General features: G+C 44.6%; 1 protein-coding gene across 2 annotated transcripts in view; it reads left to right on the top strand.

The window, feature by feature from the left end:
- The window catches only part of LOC139048843 (fatty acid synthase-like), a 157,313-nt gene that overhangs the window by 108,011 nt on the left and 32,985 nt on the right, over positions 1 to 16,317 (top strand). For both annotated transcript variants that reach the window (XM_070523715.1, XM_070523717.1), the window contains 6 exons: positions 258 to 380; positions 4,309 to 4,542; positions 6,718 to 7,019; positions 7,478 to 7,870; positions 13,035 to 13,224; positions 14,625 to 14,854. In XM_070523715.1, the coding sequence (XP_070379816.1) occupies positions 258 to 380; positions 4,309 to 4,542; positions 6,718 to 7,019; positions 7,478 to 7,870; positions 13,035 to 13,224; positions 14,625 to 14,854 (1,472 nt within the window). The remainder of the gene's footprint in view (positions 1 to 257; positions 381 to 4,308; positions 4,543 to 6,717; positions 7,020 to 7,477; positions 7,871 to 13,034; positions 13,225 to 14,624; positions 14,855 to 16,317) is intronic.

Genomic DNA, 16,317 nt, shown 5'->3' with positions numbered 1-16,317 from the left:
CTGAAAACCCGCGCCGGAGTGAAACGCGCGGACGGGCGTCGAAGCGCTTCGCTTCACTTACACCTAATCGTGTGAAAAACGTGTCACGTGGTTCAGCCGTTTATTGTGATGGGCGGGCGCGTAATCTGGTGCTGCGTACTTGCCATTTAGCTTGTGGTAACTAATATTTTTCATTTCTAGTGTCTGAGCTACAAGCACAAAGACAGACCATTCGCTTCTAAAGAGATCTTTAAATCATCACGTATATTTTTGTGCAGCGGACGGTTATGTGCGAAGCGAAACCATAGGAGCCATGTTTCTTCAGCCGGCTTCGGAAGCACTGAGGTTCTATGCCAAGGTGATTAACGTCAGGGGCAACGCAGACGGCTACAAGGTTGAAGGTGAGGCGAACTTTCGTTCTTTTCTCGACCATCATTTTCATTTAGCCTGTAATTCCTAAACTTCAAATAAAGGTAGAAATAAATTCGCCCATGCTTTTTTAGCTTCATCAGTTTCATATCGCCTTCGTCTATTATCTTCAATACTTTCTTCGTATGGTTGTGACCAACAAACATCATTGGCCACCCCAGTTGCCCCCTGTATATATATTTATATATGTGATAGCTTTCTGATGCATACCATGTACAGACCTGCACAGCTTCGCGGCAACGTCTCTCGCCTCATGGATAACCAAAGCACAAGCGAAATTTCATAGTTTACAGTACGCCGTTTATTAACTTGGACTCTTCCTACACGACCAGATGTTATTCTCCCTCTGAATGGAGCAGCAAGAGCTATACTTTTGTTTTGATACGAAACGAGCAAAGCCTAGTCGATCCAGTAGCTGTCGACGACACTTAAACCGAAATTTGCAGCTACATTCACGTCTTTGTGCTTAGCATATGTAACAGTATTAAGAGGTTGTGTGATATAGGACCGCACCTCTGACAATCTGACTTAGTGGCGTAGAGGTAGAACACCCGCCTCGCGTGCAAGAGGTCCGTGGTTCGAATCCCGGTGCCGGCAATTTTCCACCGGATTAAAAAAAAAATCCGCGCGTTGATAAAATTGCATAAACAGGCCTGGAGTGTGGCCTGATCCCGGTGACCAGAACCGGTAACGCACTCCCTCACCAGGGCAGGATTGGCCACCCTGGTGCAGTACTTGGCCACAACCTCCTATATGAACAACACAATCAAACCCCGGCCCTCAGTCCCCAGCAGCTGCGAAGCAACTGATCACGGCGGCGGTCAGACCTGCGACGCTGCAGAGGGTGCTAAGAATCACTGGCTCCGGACAGGCCGCCATTGGAATATGAACCTGGCAACGTTTAACGCTAGAACGTTATCTAGTGAGGCGAGTCTAGCAGTGCTATTGGAGGAATTAGAGGGCAGTAAATGGGATATAATAGGGCTCAGCGAAGTTAGGAGGCCAAAAGAAGCATATACAGTGCTAAAAAGCGGGCACGTCCTGTGCTACCGGGGCTTAGCAGAGAGAAGGGAACTAGGCGTCGGATTCCTGATTAATAAGAATATAGCTGGTAACATACAGGAATTCTATAGCATTAACGAGAGGGTGGCAGGTCTTGTTGTGAAACTTAATAAGAGGTACAAAATGAAGATTGTACAGGTCTACGCCCCTACATCCAGTCATGATGACCAGGAAGTCGAAAGCTTCTATGAAGACGTGGAATCGGCGATGGGTAGAGTGAAAACTAAATACACTATACTAATGGGTGACTTTAATGCCAAGGTAGGCAAAAAGCAGGCTGGAGACAAGGCAGTGGGGGAATATGGCATAGGCACTAGGAATATCAGGGGGGAGTTATTGGTAGAGTTTGCGGAAAAGAATGATATGAGGATAATGAATACCTTCTTCCGCAAACGGGATAGCCGAAAGTGGACGTGGAGGGGCCCGAACGGCGAGACTAGAAATGAAATAGACTTCATACTCTGCGCTAACCCTGGCATCATAAAAGATGTGGACGTGCTCGGCAAGGTGCGCTGCAGTGACCACAGGATGGTAAGAACTCGAATTAGCCTAGACCTGAGAAGGGAACGAAAGAAACTGGTACGTAAGAAGCCGATCAATGAGTTAGCGGTAAGAGGGAAAATAGAGCAATTCCAGATCAAGCTACAGAACAGGTATTCGGCTTTAACTCAGGAAGAGGACCTTAGTGTTGAAGCAATGAACGACAATCTTGTGGACATCATTAAGGAGTGTGCAATGGAAGTCGGTGGTAACTCCGTTAGGCAGGATACCAGTAAACTATCGCAGGAGACGAAAGATCTGATCAAGAAACGCCAATGTATGAAAGCCTCTAACCCTACAGCTAGAATAGAACTGGCAGAACTTTCGAAGTTAATCAACAAGCGTAAGACAGCTGACATAAGGAAGTATAATATGGATAGAATTGAACATGCTCTCAGGAACGGAGGAAGCCTAAAAACAGTGAAGAAGAAACTGGGAATCGGCAAGAATCAGATGTATGCGTTAAGAGACAAAGCCGGCAATATCATTACTAATATGGATGAGATAGTTCAAGTGGCTGAGGAGTTCTATAGAGATTTATACAGTACCAGTGGCACCCACGACGATAATGGAAGGGAAAATAGTCTAGAGGAATTTGGAATCCCACAAGTAATGCTGGAAGAGGTAAATAACGCCTTGGGAGCTATGCAAAGGGGGAAGGCAGCTGGGGAGGATCAGGTAACAGCAGATTTGTTGAAGGATGGTGGGCAGATTGTTCTACAGAAACTGGCCACCCTGTATACGCAATGCCTCATAACGTCGAGCGTACCGGAATCTTGGAAAAACGCTAACATAATCCTAATCCATAAGAAAGGTGACGCCAAAGACTTGAAAAATTATAGACCAATCAGCTTACTGTCCGTTGCCTACAAACTATTTACTAAGGTAATCGCAAATAGAATCAGGAACACCTTAGACTTCTGTCAAGCAAAGGACCAGGCAGGATTCCGTAAAGGCTACTCAACAATAGATCATATTCACACTATCAATCAGGTGATAGAGAAATGTGCGGAATATAACCAACCCTTATATATAGCTTTCATTGATTACGAGAAAGCATTTGATTCTGTCGAAACCTCAGCAGTCATGGAGGCATTACGGAATCAGGGTGTAGACGAGCCATATGTAAAAGTACTGGAACATATCTATAGCAGCTCCACAGCCACCATAGTCCTCCATAAAGAAAGCAACAAAATCCCAATAAAGAAAGGCGTCAGGCAGGGAGATACGATCTCTCCAATGCTATTCACAGCGTGTTTACAGGAGGTATTCAGAGACCTGGATTGGGAAGAAATGGGGATAAAAGTTAATGGACAATACCTTAGTAACTTGCGATTCGCTGATGATATTGCCTTGCTTAGTAACTCAGGGGACCAACTGCAATGCATGCTCACTGACCTGGAGAGGCAGAGCAGAACAGTGGGTCTAAAAATTAATCTGCAGAAAACTAAAGTAATGTTTAACAGTCTCGGAAGAGAACAGCAGTTTACAATAGGCAGCGAGGCACTGGAAGTGGTAAAGGAATACATCTACTTAGGGCAGGTAGTGACTGCGGATCCGGATCATGAGACAGAAATATTCAGAAGAATAAGAATGGGCTGGGGTGCGTTTGGCAGGCATTCTCAGATCATGAACAGCAGGTTGCCATTATCCCTCAAGAGAAAAGTGTATAATAGCTGTGTCTTACCAGCACTCACCTACGGGGCAGAAACCTGGAGGCTTACGAAAAGGGTTCTACTCAAATTGAGGACGACGCAACGAGCTATGGAAAGAAGAATGATAGGTGTAACGTTAAGGGATAAGAAAAGAGCAGATTGGGTGAGGGAACAAACGCGAGTTAATGACATCTTAGTTGAAATCAAGAAAAAGAAATGGGCATGGGCAGGACATGTAATGAGGAGGGAAGATAACCGATGGTCATTAAGGGTTACGGACTGGATTCCAAGGGAAGGGAAGCGTAGCAGGGGACGGCAGAAAGTTAGGTGGGCGGATGAGATTAAGAAGTTTGCAGGGACGACATGGCCACAATTAGTACATGACCGGGGCTGTTGGAGAAATATGGGAGAGGCCTTTGCCCTGCAGTGGGCGTAACCAGGCTGATGATGATGATGATGAAACCGAACTCCTGCGAATAGAAACCTAACGAAATAGATCCTGTTTAAGCAGATTACACTGTATATATCAAATGAAGAGGGTGTAGTCGGTACATCACAATGGACGATATTCACACGACAACGTAACGATGCTCATAGGGGCAACGAGAACATGTGGCATTGAATGGCTGTGTGAATGTCGCAGGGATCACAGTTCCGTCGAGCAGGAGGCAGGAGGAGCTTCTTCGCGAAGTGTACGCCGGCGCCGGCGTCGACCCACTGAAGGTCAGCTACGTCGAAGCCCACGGCACCGGAACGAGTGTGGGAGACCCTCGGGAGATGGCGGCGCTCAGCAGATTCTTCTGTGTTCCGGAGCGGAAGAGGCCCCTAAAAATTGGCGCGGTCAAGAGCAACGCGGGCCATGCCGAAGGCGCCTCCTGTAAGACAACATTCGTTAATAAAATATGCAGTACGTGCTCTTCACGTTACACACCCGTGACGACGGCTCGCTTTGAGCAATGGAAACGATTCTCGAAGGCCATGCCTAAGTCGTACTGGGAGAATGCAAACGCGTGGAGATTACAAACCTTGGATACCTTTGGTGACACCGTGAAGTTGTTACGGTCAATTATATTTTAGTGCCATTAGCATTTTCTTGGCGGGGGGGGGGGGCGAATTTAACCACTGTCCTGTTTGTCTGTAGCCAACCACTGTAAGGCCAGCTTAGGTCACTGGGCATGTGTCATTGGGTGTGGCCTCTGCTAATCTGAAAAATATTTCTTTGAACGTTTATGCTGCGTGCAGCGAAATCGATCGCACGACGTATATATTTAGACAATCTTGTCTGAATATACAAAGCACACGCGCCAAGCATGGACTTCGAGGCGGCCCCGCTAGAGGGCACAGCGCGTCCCGAGAGAAGCGCGAGAGAGGAGCCCGGCCACAGGGCACGCCTTATACATGACGCGTTTCAGCGATGAGAATGCGGTGTGTCGCTACGTTGCCTCTGTCGAAAACACCCGGGCCTGATGGACTTTCCAGTGAATTTTACAAAGCTTTCAAATCAATTATAAGTCCGATATTATTGGACATTTTCATTACAAGTTTAGAGGCAGACGCCCTTCGGCAATCTTTATGCAAAACCCACACAGCTTTATTTCCGACGTAATTTATCAATCTGTTCTGCTTCTATCGATGTCAGGTTGTGGTATCTGTAACCGTACATTAGCCGTAAAGCTATGACTGCTTCATTGACTTCTCTGATTTCCCGTTGTTTCTTGCCCACTTGCATTGTTGTAATACTTCATATTAGGTAAAGTGGTCGCTTGCATTTCTTTTTGTTAATTTAGAGATTGATATCGTTCCTGTTCCGTCTTGATCTACGAATGCTCCCAGATTTCCCCATGGAGGGGCGCCGCGCAGTTGTCGCGTTTCCTTGTTGCAGGACGAAGCTTCCCACGATATTCCTGTGAGAAGCCCTCCGTGCGCTGTATTAGTGTTGCGAACGGAAGTAATATATAAGCAAAAAAATGCGACAGTCAACTGCAAAGAACATCCTTCCGAGAAAACACGTGCTAGCCTCTTTTATCTTCTGTCAGAATTTGTCATTTCACATTTTCCATTTGCACGCTCACGTGGTAGGGGCGCCTAAGATGAAATTTCAAGAGTGTTTCCTTGCTTGTGGTGAAAAGCGGCAGATCCTAAAATTGCCACCAGCGATAGATGAGCAAACCTATGCTGCTTAAACTTTGCAGAAGCAGTGTAAATGCTTGTGAGAGATCTACATAATGGGTGCAAAGTTAGCAGAGGTGCTAATTAATTGCTGAATTGCGAAGTGCCATTGGTATAGTGGACATGGACAATAGCGGTCGCTGTAGGGCCTCGTCCAATATCCCCGCGGTCTTTATGAAGACGTTTTCCGGCATCAGGAATATTTGTGAATAGAACCGCATGACCTAAATATTTCATTTGGAAATTCTGGGCTGCTTTGACCTTTTACGGCTTTACTTTCAGCCCACGCTATCTTCAAACGTTTGCTGTTATGTCCTATTCAACCGCGATAATGAGAACTGAGGCCAATTTGTACGTTGACATTCACATTTTAAAATCTGAACCGTTGACCTGCTTCTATTTCGCAATTGCAACTTGTTGGCTGAAGCTAATTATATTTTCATCACCAGCAACATTTACCACTATGTTCTATCATGCAAGTGATGATAATCTAATCAAGTAGCCCGAGATAAATGTCACAATTGCGTTATCTGCCGCATGGAATCTATGAAAAATTCGTGCAGCCTTACAAAACACTAGTTATGTACGAGCCCCAGTCCCAACCCGACCACCACCACTCAGCCCCTCGAAGAAACGAAAAAAATTGTTTTATACGAATGCAAACTGCATCTCTGCGCGTCATTCATAAGTGGGTTTTGTCAGTTATTCATGGTGGAATTTCGGTTTTTTTCTTGCTGTCTGATGTCAAGCGTCACATTAGCGTACCATAAATATTTCATCTCGTAACTCTCTCTACTCTATTCTAAATCTTTTCACCTCCTTTATCCGAAAAAACGGTACATGGCCGGTTCATGCTGTTTTTTTCTTTATTTTTTGTTCACAGCAATCACCACCATTTCCAAGGTGATCATCCTCATGGAAGCAGGCATGATCCCGCCAAACTTACACTTCAAGGATCCTAACCCGAGCATTTCATGTCTTCACGACGGAAGCATTGAGGTGATCTCCAAAGTTACGCCCTTCGAAGGTGGCCTGGTTGGAATCAACGCGTTCGGATTTGGTGGAACCAACGTTCACGCCATTCTGGAGTCCAACCCGGCACCGCACGTGGACACCATGACCCGGGAAAAGCCTGAGCTTCCCAGGCTCGTTATCATGGCTGGAAGGAGCGAAGACTCGCTGAAGGTAGGTTTTACTCGTACTCAGGTTTTGTGGTATGCTCGAAAATTTTTTTTTTTGTCCTGCACATTAGAAACTAACATCTACTCACCATGCCACCGGCATTACGAAAATATTGCCTACTGCCGAAAATCAAGATGTTTCTTCCCTATATCACGGCGTTTCGCTATTCCTTGTTAGCCATCGTTAGAAGGTTGAAAAGGGGAAACTGAGATGGCGAAGTGACGGCGCACGGCAGTTTTAATAGATTCTGATGTAACTGACGAATCATTGCAATGCCTTCTTGATCACAGTTTTACTGTGACGTTACATCCACAGGTGGATGTGGCGCAGACCCCAATGCATATGTGACAACAATGTATAAGCATGAGAACACCGCCATAGCTTACCCTCTGTTCATTTTACATAAGTCTTGTGTAGAGGCCTCCAGCCTAACATTTTTAAAAACTCTATTTGCATGACAGAAAACTCTGGACAGGCTCGAAGCCGAAGGACCCTACCCTGATTCTGCGTACGCCCTCTTGAACCGAGTAGGGCAGCCCAGCGTAAAGCAGTTCCCGTTCCGTGGCTACGCCTTGATTCCCGTGGACGGCTCACAGAAGGCCGTCACCAAGGTCGTCGAGGAGGTCCTCCCAGCAAAAAGACCACTGTGGTTTGTATTCACCGGCATGGGCTGCCAGTGGAATGGCATGGCAAGACAGATGATGCAGTTCGACGTGTTCGCCCGCTCCATCCACACATCTCACGACCTGCTGGCGAGGAACTTCGCCATCGACCTCATCGACCTGGTGACTAGCATGGAACCGCGAGGCCCGGAGAGCGTCGCGAACGTCCTTGTCTCCATCGTAGCCATTCAGGTGAGTTTGCGCGCTTTCGACGTATTGTGTGCATTTCGACGTAATCAATATGTGACGCATCAAGAACACCTATAAATTTGCGGTCAAAAGGCCATAGCGAGTGATAAGTAATGTGGAATGCAACATCCTTCTACGTGACGGAATTTTCAGCGGAAAAGCGCACCCTGGTAGCGTGGGTAGGTGTATCGTCATCGTCGCAGTTCCATAGTGACCTGCGTTAAATAAAATCTGTCTTACTATACGTATGTGACAGCGAACATCATAATTATGCTCTAGGGTACACTGTGTACGTAAAAAAACGAAAGTTCCTTGAATGCATTCCCAAGTCCTTGTTTGCATAAAGGATGTCACACGGCCAATTCTTATCTAAAATCCGTGTTGACTCGTTATTGCCTACGGATCTTCTGTGTCAGGCGTAGTCGTCGCCGCAGAAGTCACGCTCAGTGTACGTTCACTCGAGCACAGTACTCATGCAAACGTGGAAGTTGAAAAAAAGTAGGAAATCACAGATTTATTTTAATTATTGTAAATCTGCGTGAAATTTGATTCCTTCTTTTTGCTTTTTGGGTTTAACATGCTTCTTTTATACCTCTATAACTGAATATTTTTAGCACCTTTTTTGTACTGCCCACGAAGACAAAGTTATAATGGTCCGTTCCATGGTTATTTGTTTTCTCTGCTGATATTCGATGTTCTAATGCAAAGCATTCTTTGCCTCATTTGTTGCACCTTGCACTAGGTATTTAGGGTCCTTTCTGGCCTAGCTCTAAAAGAAATGAGTTCCTTGTGATACGGGAGTCAAACCTCTGCCGTCGATCACAGGATCCGGGTGTTCTGAAAATTAAGCAACGATCGCACGCATGCGTTAGAAGAATCGACGTTTAGGCAAGCCGGTACCCGTTGAGCATGTTGAAGGGACAGCTCAAGACGACACAGACAGAAAGCACTGCCTCAGCGCTGCCCTTTGTGTTTTGTGCTTTCTGTCTATGTCATCTTGCGCTGACCCTTCAGGACACGCGTCCATCTCGCATGCGAAAGCCAGTCAACACGAACCACTGTCATGGCTCACACCAAATAATTACTCTGCGCGTGCTCCCCGTGCAACGTTGTCTTCTTTCTTTGTGACAGCTCGCGCTTTGAGTCTATGTGTTAGGCAACGCGGTCTCAGGGACCGGTCAACCTTGTCCAGTACTTTTCTCGTAGCAGCTTACACTGCATAGAAACTGCAACGTTGTAGAAACATCATGATTGCCCATGTTAATCAAGTTTTTATGCGAAGCATATTACGAGAGCACAACCCAGCTCCTCAGGCGCGGCGGTGTTGCCTTCAATGACCTTTGACCCCATGCCATACCACGTGACACCGTGACGTCACGACAGAGGAGAAACGGGGCTCCAACTCGCGCCGTCGCGGTGGTATATAAGCAGCAGCGCTTGCCTCTGCTAGACATTTTCTAGGTGGCTTTGATCGGACGCGGTGAGCGTCGAGCAACGCAGCGTTCGGCGCGACAACGAAATTTCTAGGTGGCTTTGGCTCAACTCTTGCAAGATGGGCTGGGTGGGAATCGAACCAGAGTCTCCGGAGTGTGAGACGGAGACGCTACCACGGAGCCACGACTACGATGCTTCAAAGCGGTACAAAAGCGCCTCTAGTGAATGCGGTGTTGCCTTAGAAACGAGCTGTTCTCGTGCGTCGCTTGCTCAGGCGCACATTTCGTTGCCGCGCCGAACGCTGTGTTGCTCGACGCTCACCGCGTCCAATGCGGGGCGCATAGTCCCTGCGCCGTAGCCCATTGTCTTACACCCCTTGGCGGGTCGACGGGAACGCTGTCACGTTCCACTTTTGAAGGCGAAGCAGAGTAACGCATGAGTTGTTTCTTCGTCTAGCCGAACCAAATATAGCCAAGCAACAGCAGTTCACCAGGCTAAACAGTGGTTCAACAACTAAAATAAAGGCTACTATGCTTCGCATCCTGGGCTTAACCTTAGCTAAGCCACAGCCATTTTTTATTTCTTCACCTAAGCACGAATGCCTCCCTAGTTTGAACACACATAACATGAAAAGGTTATATGTACGTTCGAGTCTACAACACGTATATGCTGATGACATCACAATCAGTGTTTCTCTCGCTTACGCTCTTCTGAGGATGGTAATGAAGGTGACCATTATGATCACATTGAGCCATGTTCCGCAAGAACTGCTTACCGCGACCTTGCAGAATGCTTCGTCGCGGCCACTTCGCTGTAATCTTGAGATATAGTCGCAGAAATCTAGATGAAAACTTTAAGAAAATTTTGGAATGCTTCCTGTAGTCTCCTTGAAAACTCCCAGTGATTGCGCAAGCAGGCAACAGCTGTGGAGCTATTGTTATTTTATTTGAAACAAACAAGACAAGTAATTTGCAGAACCTTCGTGAGGTTTCATTTATAAAGGGCAAGGTTTTAGCAAATGCGTACCGGAAGTTCTGCTGAAATGTTTCCTTGTTTCAGCACTAGTGCTATGATGAAGCTGCTAGAGAACTCGCGGAAAAGCGTCGTAGCTAAACGTTGCTGACGATGGAGTAGTTCCCACCAGACAGCAGATGCAATCTCGCTTAGACGAGGAAAACTTTCGCGGTGATTTCGCACAGTGGAAGCCGTGTTCATCAGAGTATGGCATCTGAAAGAAAGGAAACGGGCATCGTTCATGCTGACTATTTGAAATGCATTAAAAACGGAAATAAAATGTGTATTCCGCGCCAATCATACACGGACTTTCCCACACGTGAGTAGATCGACTTAAAAAGTTTTTAGCTAGAGGACTACGCATATGTCAAGGAGTTTCAAGACCGACTTATAGCTATCTTTTAATAGCTTTGGCAATAGCTTTGGCTCGCCAATCCCCGTTTCTAGTTATATGAGAACTACAGAAACATGCCGACATTATTTCCGTCTTCAAACACAGCATAAAAGCCACTGTATGACTCTAGACATAATGAAACGAGATAGTTGTTTTGTTCACAAAGAAATTCCAGACGATCTTCATATATAGCCAAGGCATGAACTACAGAATTCAGACGTCGAATATCCTCTATGGCTGCTTACACTTCCAAAAATGTAATTGTGAGTGGACATGCTCATAGACATGTTCATTCAAGCTGCTCAACAATCAGCACTTTACCAGATATATATGCGGTATTCAGGATACAGAGAGGTCTATACGGATGGTTTCAGTGCAGAACTTCTTCAACTTCAGCATTCATTATACCGCACCTCAATACACAAGAATCGTTTAAATTATCTCGTGCCGCTTAGTCTACAACGGCTGAACAATTCGCAATCCTACGTGCAATAATATTCATAACGTCTGTAAGTGATGCCTAAAATAGGTAATTTTGAGCAATTAACCGGCGGCTCCAAAATCACTGTGCGGCACAAAAGTAAAAACAACCAGTGATTGAATTATATATGAAACACTTAAAGACTTCCCAAAGGGAAACCAAGCGAAGCATGAAATAACATTCCAGTGGATACCAGGGCACTGTTACATACCTGGCAACAAAACAGCCGATGAAGCAGCGCGACAAGCACACCTCAAATGTGATGTGGTTGCGCTTCCAATATCCAAGAAAATTGATTAGGCTGCATTATAAGTATAACGTCTTTCAAAATTTGTAGAAATACATTGCTTGACCAGAATTCTAAGAGCTCGGATTTGTATCATATTGAACCATTTATTGAATTCAAATGTTTATTGTCAATAGATGGGCGCATAGTAACCTTTATTCATCGATTAAGGTTAGGCACTGCCTACATAAAACAGTTCTTACATAGAATTGGCCGTGCAGAAACCCCCGAATGTGATTGTAGATTTGTAGATGAAGATGTACATCACCTCTTTCTATATTGCTCACGTCAAGACACACCGATACGTCGACTTAAACTAACCGTAATTTCATTAGACCGGAAACTTTTCAGCTTAAGGAAACTTTTGGGTCCTTGCCCAAGAACGATCTTGCGAAAGAGCAGTTTAGAAGAATCAAAATTTTATCGAAGACCGCAGCATTGTTGCTGGTATTAACTCTTTTACTGCTCCTTTTATTTCAATATCGCTGTATATATGTATATACAGGACTATGTCATGTTGACTGTTCTTTTGTGACTAAATGTAATAATACACTTAAACGATATACAGGGTGTTTCAGCGAACACTCAACATTTTTCAAAGGTTGCCTGTGGCAGATAGCTCAATTCCAGATGACGAGCCGGTCTACTCGAAGCGTCGGACACTACTTGCACATAAATTGAAACGTAAAATTGTCTAATTACTAAATATTTAACTTATTAACTTTTAGCTCATTATCTGATGAACCATATTGCAATTTACAAATTCTAGCAGTGGACTTCGCAAGGCGGATCCATTTCGAACGAATACTCAGGACGACACCAGTTTCGAGATATAAATTCCCCAACTTTGCGGACAAATGCATTGGCATTACAGTTACTTGTCAGCTTCAGTGAATGAAACGACGTTTTGCTAACAAATTGACTGGAACGTCAATGAACTTCTCCACAAAGTTCGTGAATCTATCACTCCGAGTCGGTATCATCTTGAAAATTCGTTCCAAGTGGATCCGCCTTGCGAACTCCGCTGCTAGAATTACGAAATTTAAACACAGGCCATAACCTAATTAGTTAAAATTTAATTATTACTTTTCATTAAGTAGTCGATTTTGCACCTCAATTTTTCGTGCAAGTGCAGTCCGCCGCTTCAAGTAGACCAGCTCATGAACTAGCCTTGTGATATCTGCCACAACGAGTTCTAAATACATTTTTGAAAAAGTTCGCTGAAACAGCCTGTATATACCAGCCGCTGACTTCAGACTATGGTTAGGCGACATAATCATATGTATTTTTGAGACATTCTCCTACAGAACTTAGGAGTCATTTACGTTGCATATTCTATGTACCAGGTGTTTCTTGCGTCGTAGTGTTACTGTGAAAACGTTCTTTGACAATGTCTGGTGCTTGTATGAAAACGTTATTTTATATGTAATCTTGAACCCTGCATGTTGTATGCTGGACCCATTCAAGAGATAAGGAGTAGCCGGCGCTTTAAATTGTGCGTCAACACCTGCGCATATAGTATGAATAAAAAAACGGGTGGTTCGCGATGTGTTGGCAGGTGGCGCTCGTGGACGTCATTTACGCTCTCGGTCTTCGACCCGACGGGATCGTGGGTCACTCGCTGGGAGAGATCGCCAGTGCGTACGCCGACGGGGGCCTCACCGCTGAGCAGGCCATGCTGTGCGCCTACTGGCGAGGCCGATGCACTGACGTAGGGAATCTTCCAAGAGGAGCCATGGCGGCTGTTGGTAAGCATTGGGGTCCGTGTTCGCAAAGTGCCCTGTAGCCTAGGCAAACATGTAAAAACCAGTAATGTTGTAGGGTCAATTCCAAAAATGCTGATCGGGCTCGTGGTGTTGATACAAGCGGAGTGAGCTTGGCGCTTGCTTGCTCGGCAACGTATGCATCACCCCAGTTTGATCGTGTGTTTCAGGCGAAGGCGATCAGCACCCCTACATTGCCTTTTGAAGGAGTGAAAGCGAAACACAAAAGAAAAAGCACGAGAAAGTGTGACAAATCAATGTCAATTAGCCGAAATAATATTTCTCCGGAAAACAGCGTGGCATGTATCCTCGCCTTCGGATACTGCACTGGATGAACACTTCAATTATCCTATATTGCGCTAACGTTTCTGGTAAGTACGCAAAACATACAACAAAAATTCAATACGAAGCAATATGGAATTGGTCTACTCTGCACTGGATGAACAATATAATTATCCTATATTGCGCTAACGTTTCTTGTTAGTACGCAAAACATACAACAAAAATTCAATAAGAAGCAAAATAGATAAGGTCACCGAATTGTTGCAAGTCTGATTCATTCTGATAGCGTCGCAGCGAATGCTCCATGGTAAGGTATACTATTGCAGGCCACTTAACGAGCAGATCAAAGTAATGAGCATGCCTTATATTATTCATGAATATGAACGAGAACACGAAGGTTCATTTAGAAGTTGTCAATGCAAGGTATCTTTATTAGCTTTGTTCCACTGAAGGCAAAAACTCGAGCTTACCGATTTGTGCGAGGAAGTATACATCCACGCATTCGTATTTTTAACCAAAGGCACCGATAACTGGAATATTCCATATGTGCGAGGAATCAAAATTGTACGTGGGGAATATAACCAGATTTATTTTAGTACTCTGCACAGCCTTACTTACGACGTCCGGAGCGGCCAAAGTTTATCATAAATCGCTCTTGAATACACCACTCATAGGAAATAACGCTTTTTCAAAAACTCGGTCAAGCAACTGAGCGATTTCGCATAAGTGTTTTACTAATTCGTGACACTTGGTCTCTTCAGACATTTTAAGAGACGCAGTCTACAGAGCTTCGACGCGTGGTTGTGATGTACAGTGACAGATGGTATTTTGTTACTTCAATTTTCTCTAAAATTTCCCACTTTCATTACATTTCATGCTCTTCATCTGATATAGTACAGCGTACCATCCTGCCATTCTTAGGTTGAAAAAACTTCATTCAGCCTGGTTCAACCGTTGCTTCAAAAACAAAAAACAGGATTCTGCATTTTGCGTCCATTCTGAGCGGGAAATTAGTGTTAGCCTCGCAATCTAAGGCTTCTTCTTATCGGCAGTCATCACCTATAGCTGATGACGGTCCATTACACGTGGGCCTCTCTACGCAGGGTTGACATGGGAAGAAGCGAAAAGGCGTGGCCGCAACGGTGTGGAAGCCGCATGCCACAACGCTGAGGATTCCGTGACCGTGTCCGGACCGGAGGACGCCGTTTTCGACCTGGTGAAAGAGCTGCAAGAGGAGAAATTGTTCGCTCGCGTTGTGAACACCATGAATGTGGCCTTCCACAGCAATCATATGCGGCGTGTAGGACCAGCGCTGCTCAAAGAATACAATCAGGTGAGTGATGAACGAGCAGTGCGCAAAGGTAGCTGCCGTTAGAATCCACAATAGACGGATTTCTGCTACGACAAAGCATGTGTCGCAATCTTGACCAACGGCCTCTGCCTGGGAGTTTCCTGCAAAAAAAGACAAACTACAACAGAGAACTTTGGTGCAAATGTGTAAACGTGCTGCGAACGCGAAGTTCATACCAGCAAGGGAATGGTGGATATTACATTAATTTGCTTATACTTGGTTATAATCGCTTCAAACGGATTTACGATTTCGAAATGTGAGGGTTACCAACCAGAGGTAGCGTTATACATTGAACAATTCCCAATACTTATTTTAGTGCGCGTATGAAATAATTAGTGCCTCATATTTGTTACCCGAATTTCGCACAATACATTTATTATATTCTACACCTCCTTGGGGCAGTATGGCCAGCGTATTGTGAAATACATAAAGGAAATTAATAAATAAATTCATATTTTTTTTCCTTTCTAAAATGTCATGAAATCATGCATTTCTACATAGTATAATTTCTAGTTTCTAAAAACAAATCTGACAACTTTATTTTGTAACATCTCCATCTGTTGTACATCCAGTTTACTTTCGGCATCCCAAATCACAGAAGCATATTGTGTTTTAGACCTAACATGAGTATTGTATACCAGTAAACAGCGCTGCGTTGTGGTTTTTCTTAAGATGAAACCATATCAAGCATGAACATATTGATAAATAACCTTGATATCAAGTGTTTTCTCCAAGTGGTAGATACCTGATATGTCGTCACTATACTCAAAATTCCTAACATTGGTCACATTACGATGAGTGCACTTCGCCCCACGGTTATATGACCAAGAGAAAGATAACCAAGGATGATCCGAAATGCCTGCCTCAACAGCAATAACCCCTCTGGAAACGGCGTCAATAACAAAAAGAAAGAGTTCGGAAAGTGCACTCTCTGGTGTATTCCCATTCAATTTGTCCAACGCTCAAAGCTAGCCTAATGTTAAGATGGAATTGCATTTGCATTTGTCCGATTCATCGTACACCAAATGTGTTCAGTCAATCGAGGGCAAATTTAAACTTTCTCTTATTATAATATTTCATATGTAATGCTCAACTTAATGATCATGCAGTGTAGGAAGAAATGACCTTTCAGTATCTGGTGCACTGTAAGTCGACCTGAGTACATGCGATAAATCGTCCATTGAAGTATTTAGAAACAATCATAATCTTCTATTTGTTGCGCCACATGTCACGTTTGTTCCTAACAATCACTGCGACACCCCCAGCCACGTGAGCCAAGATCGCGCCCACAGATGTAAGGACCAGGCGGAACAATTTAATGATCCCCGACGTTTCTGTTCAGCCAGGTCTCAGTTCAAGCCACTAAGCGATGATTGCAGCACACAAAAATCATTTCAAGTTCACCTATTTCATTTACAATTCTCCTAGATTTCTGAGAAAGGATT

Source organism: Dermacentor albipictus, chromosome 8, assembly GCF_038994185.2.
Source record: "Dermacentor albipictus isolate Rhodes 1998 colony chromosome 8, USDA_Dalb.pri_finalv2, whole genome shotgun sequence".
Classification (NCBI taxonomy): Eukaryota; Metazoa; Arthropoda; class Arachnida; order Ixodida; family Ixodidae; genus Dermacentor; species Dermacentor albipictus.
The sequence above is the reverse complement of the archived record's forward strand: the minus strand, read 5'-3'. Positions and strand labels throughout refer to the sequence as shown.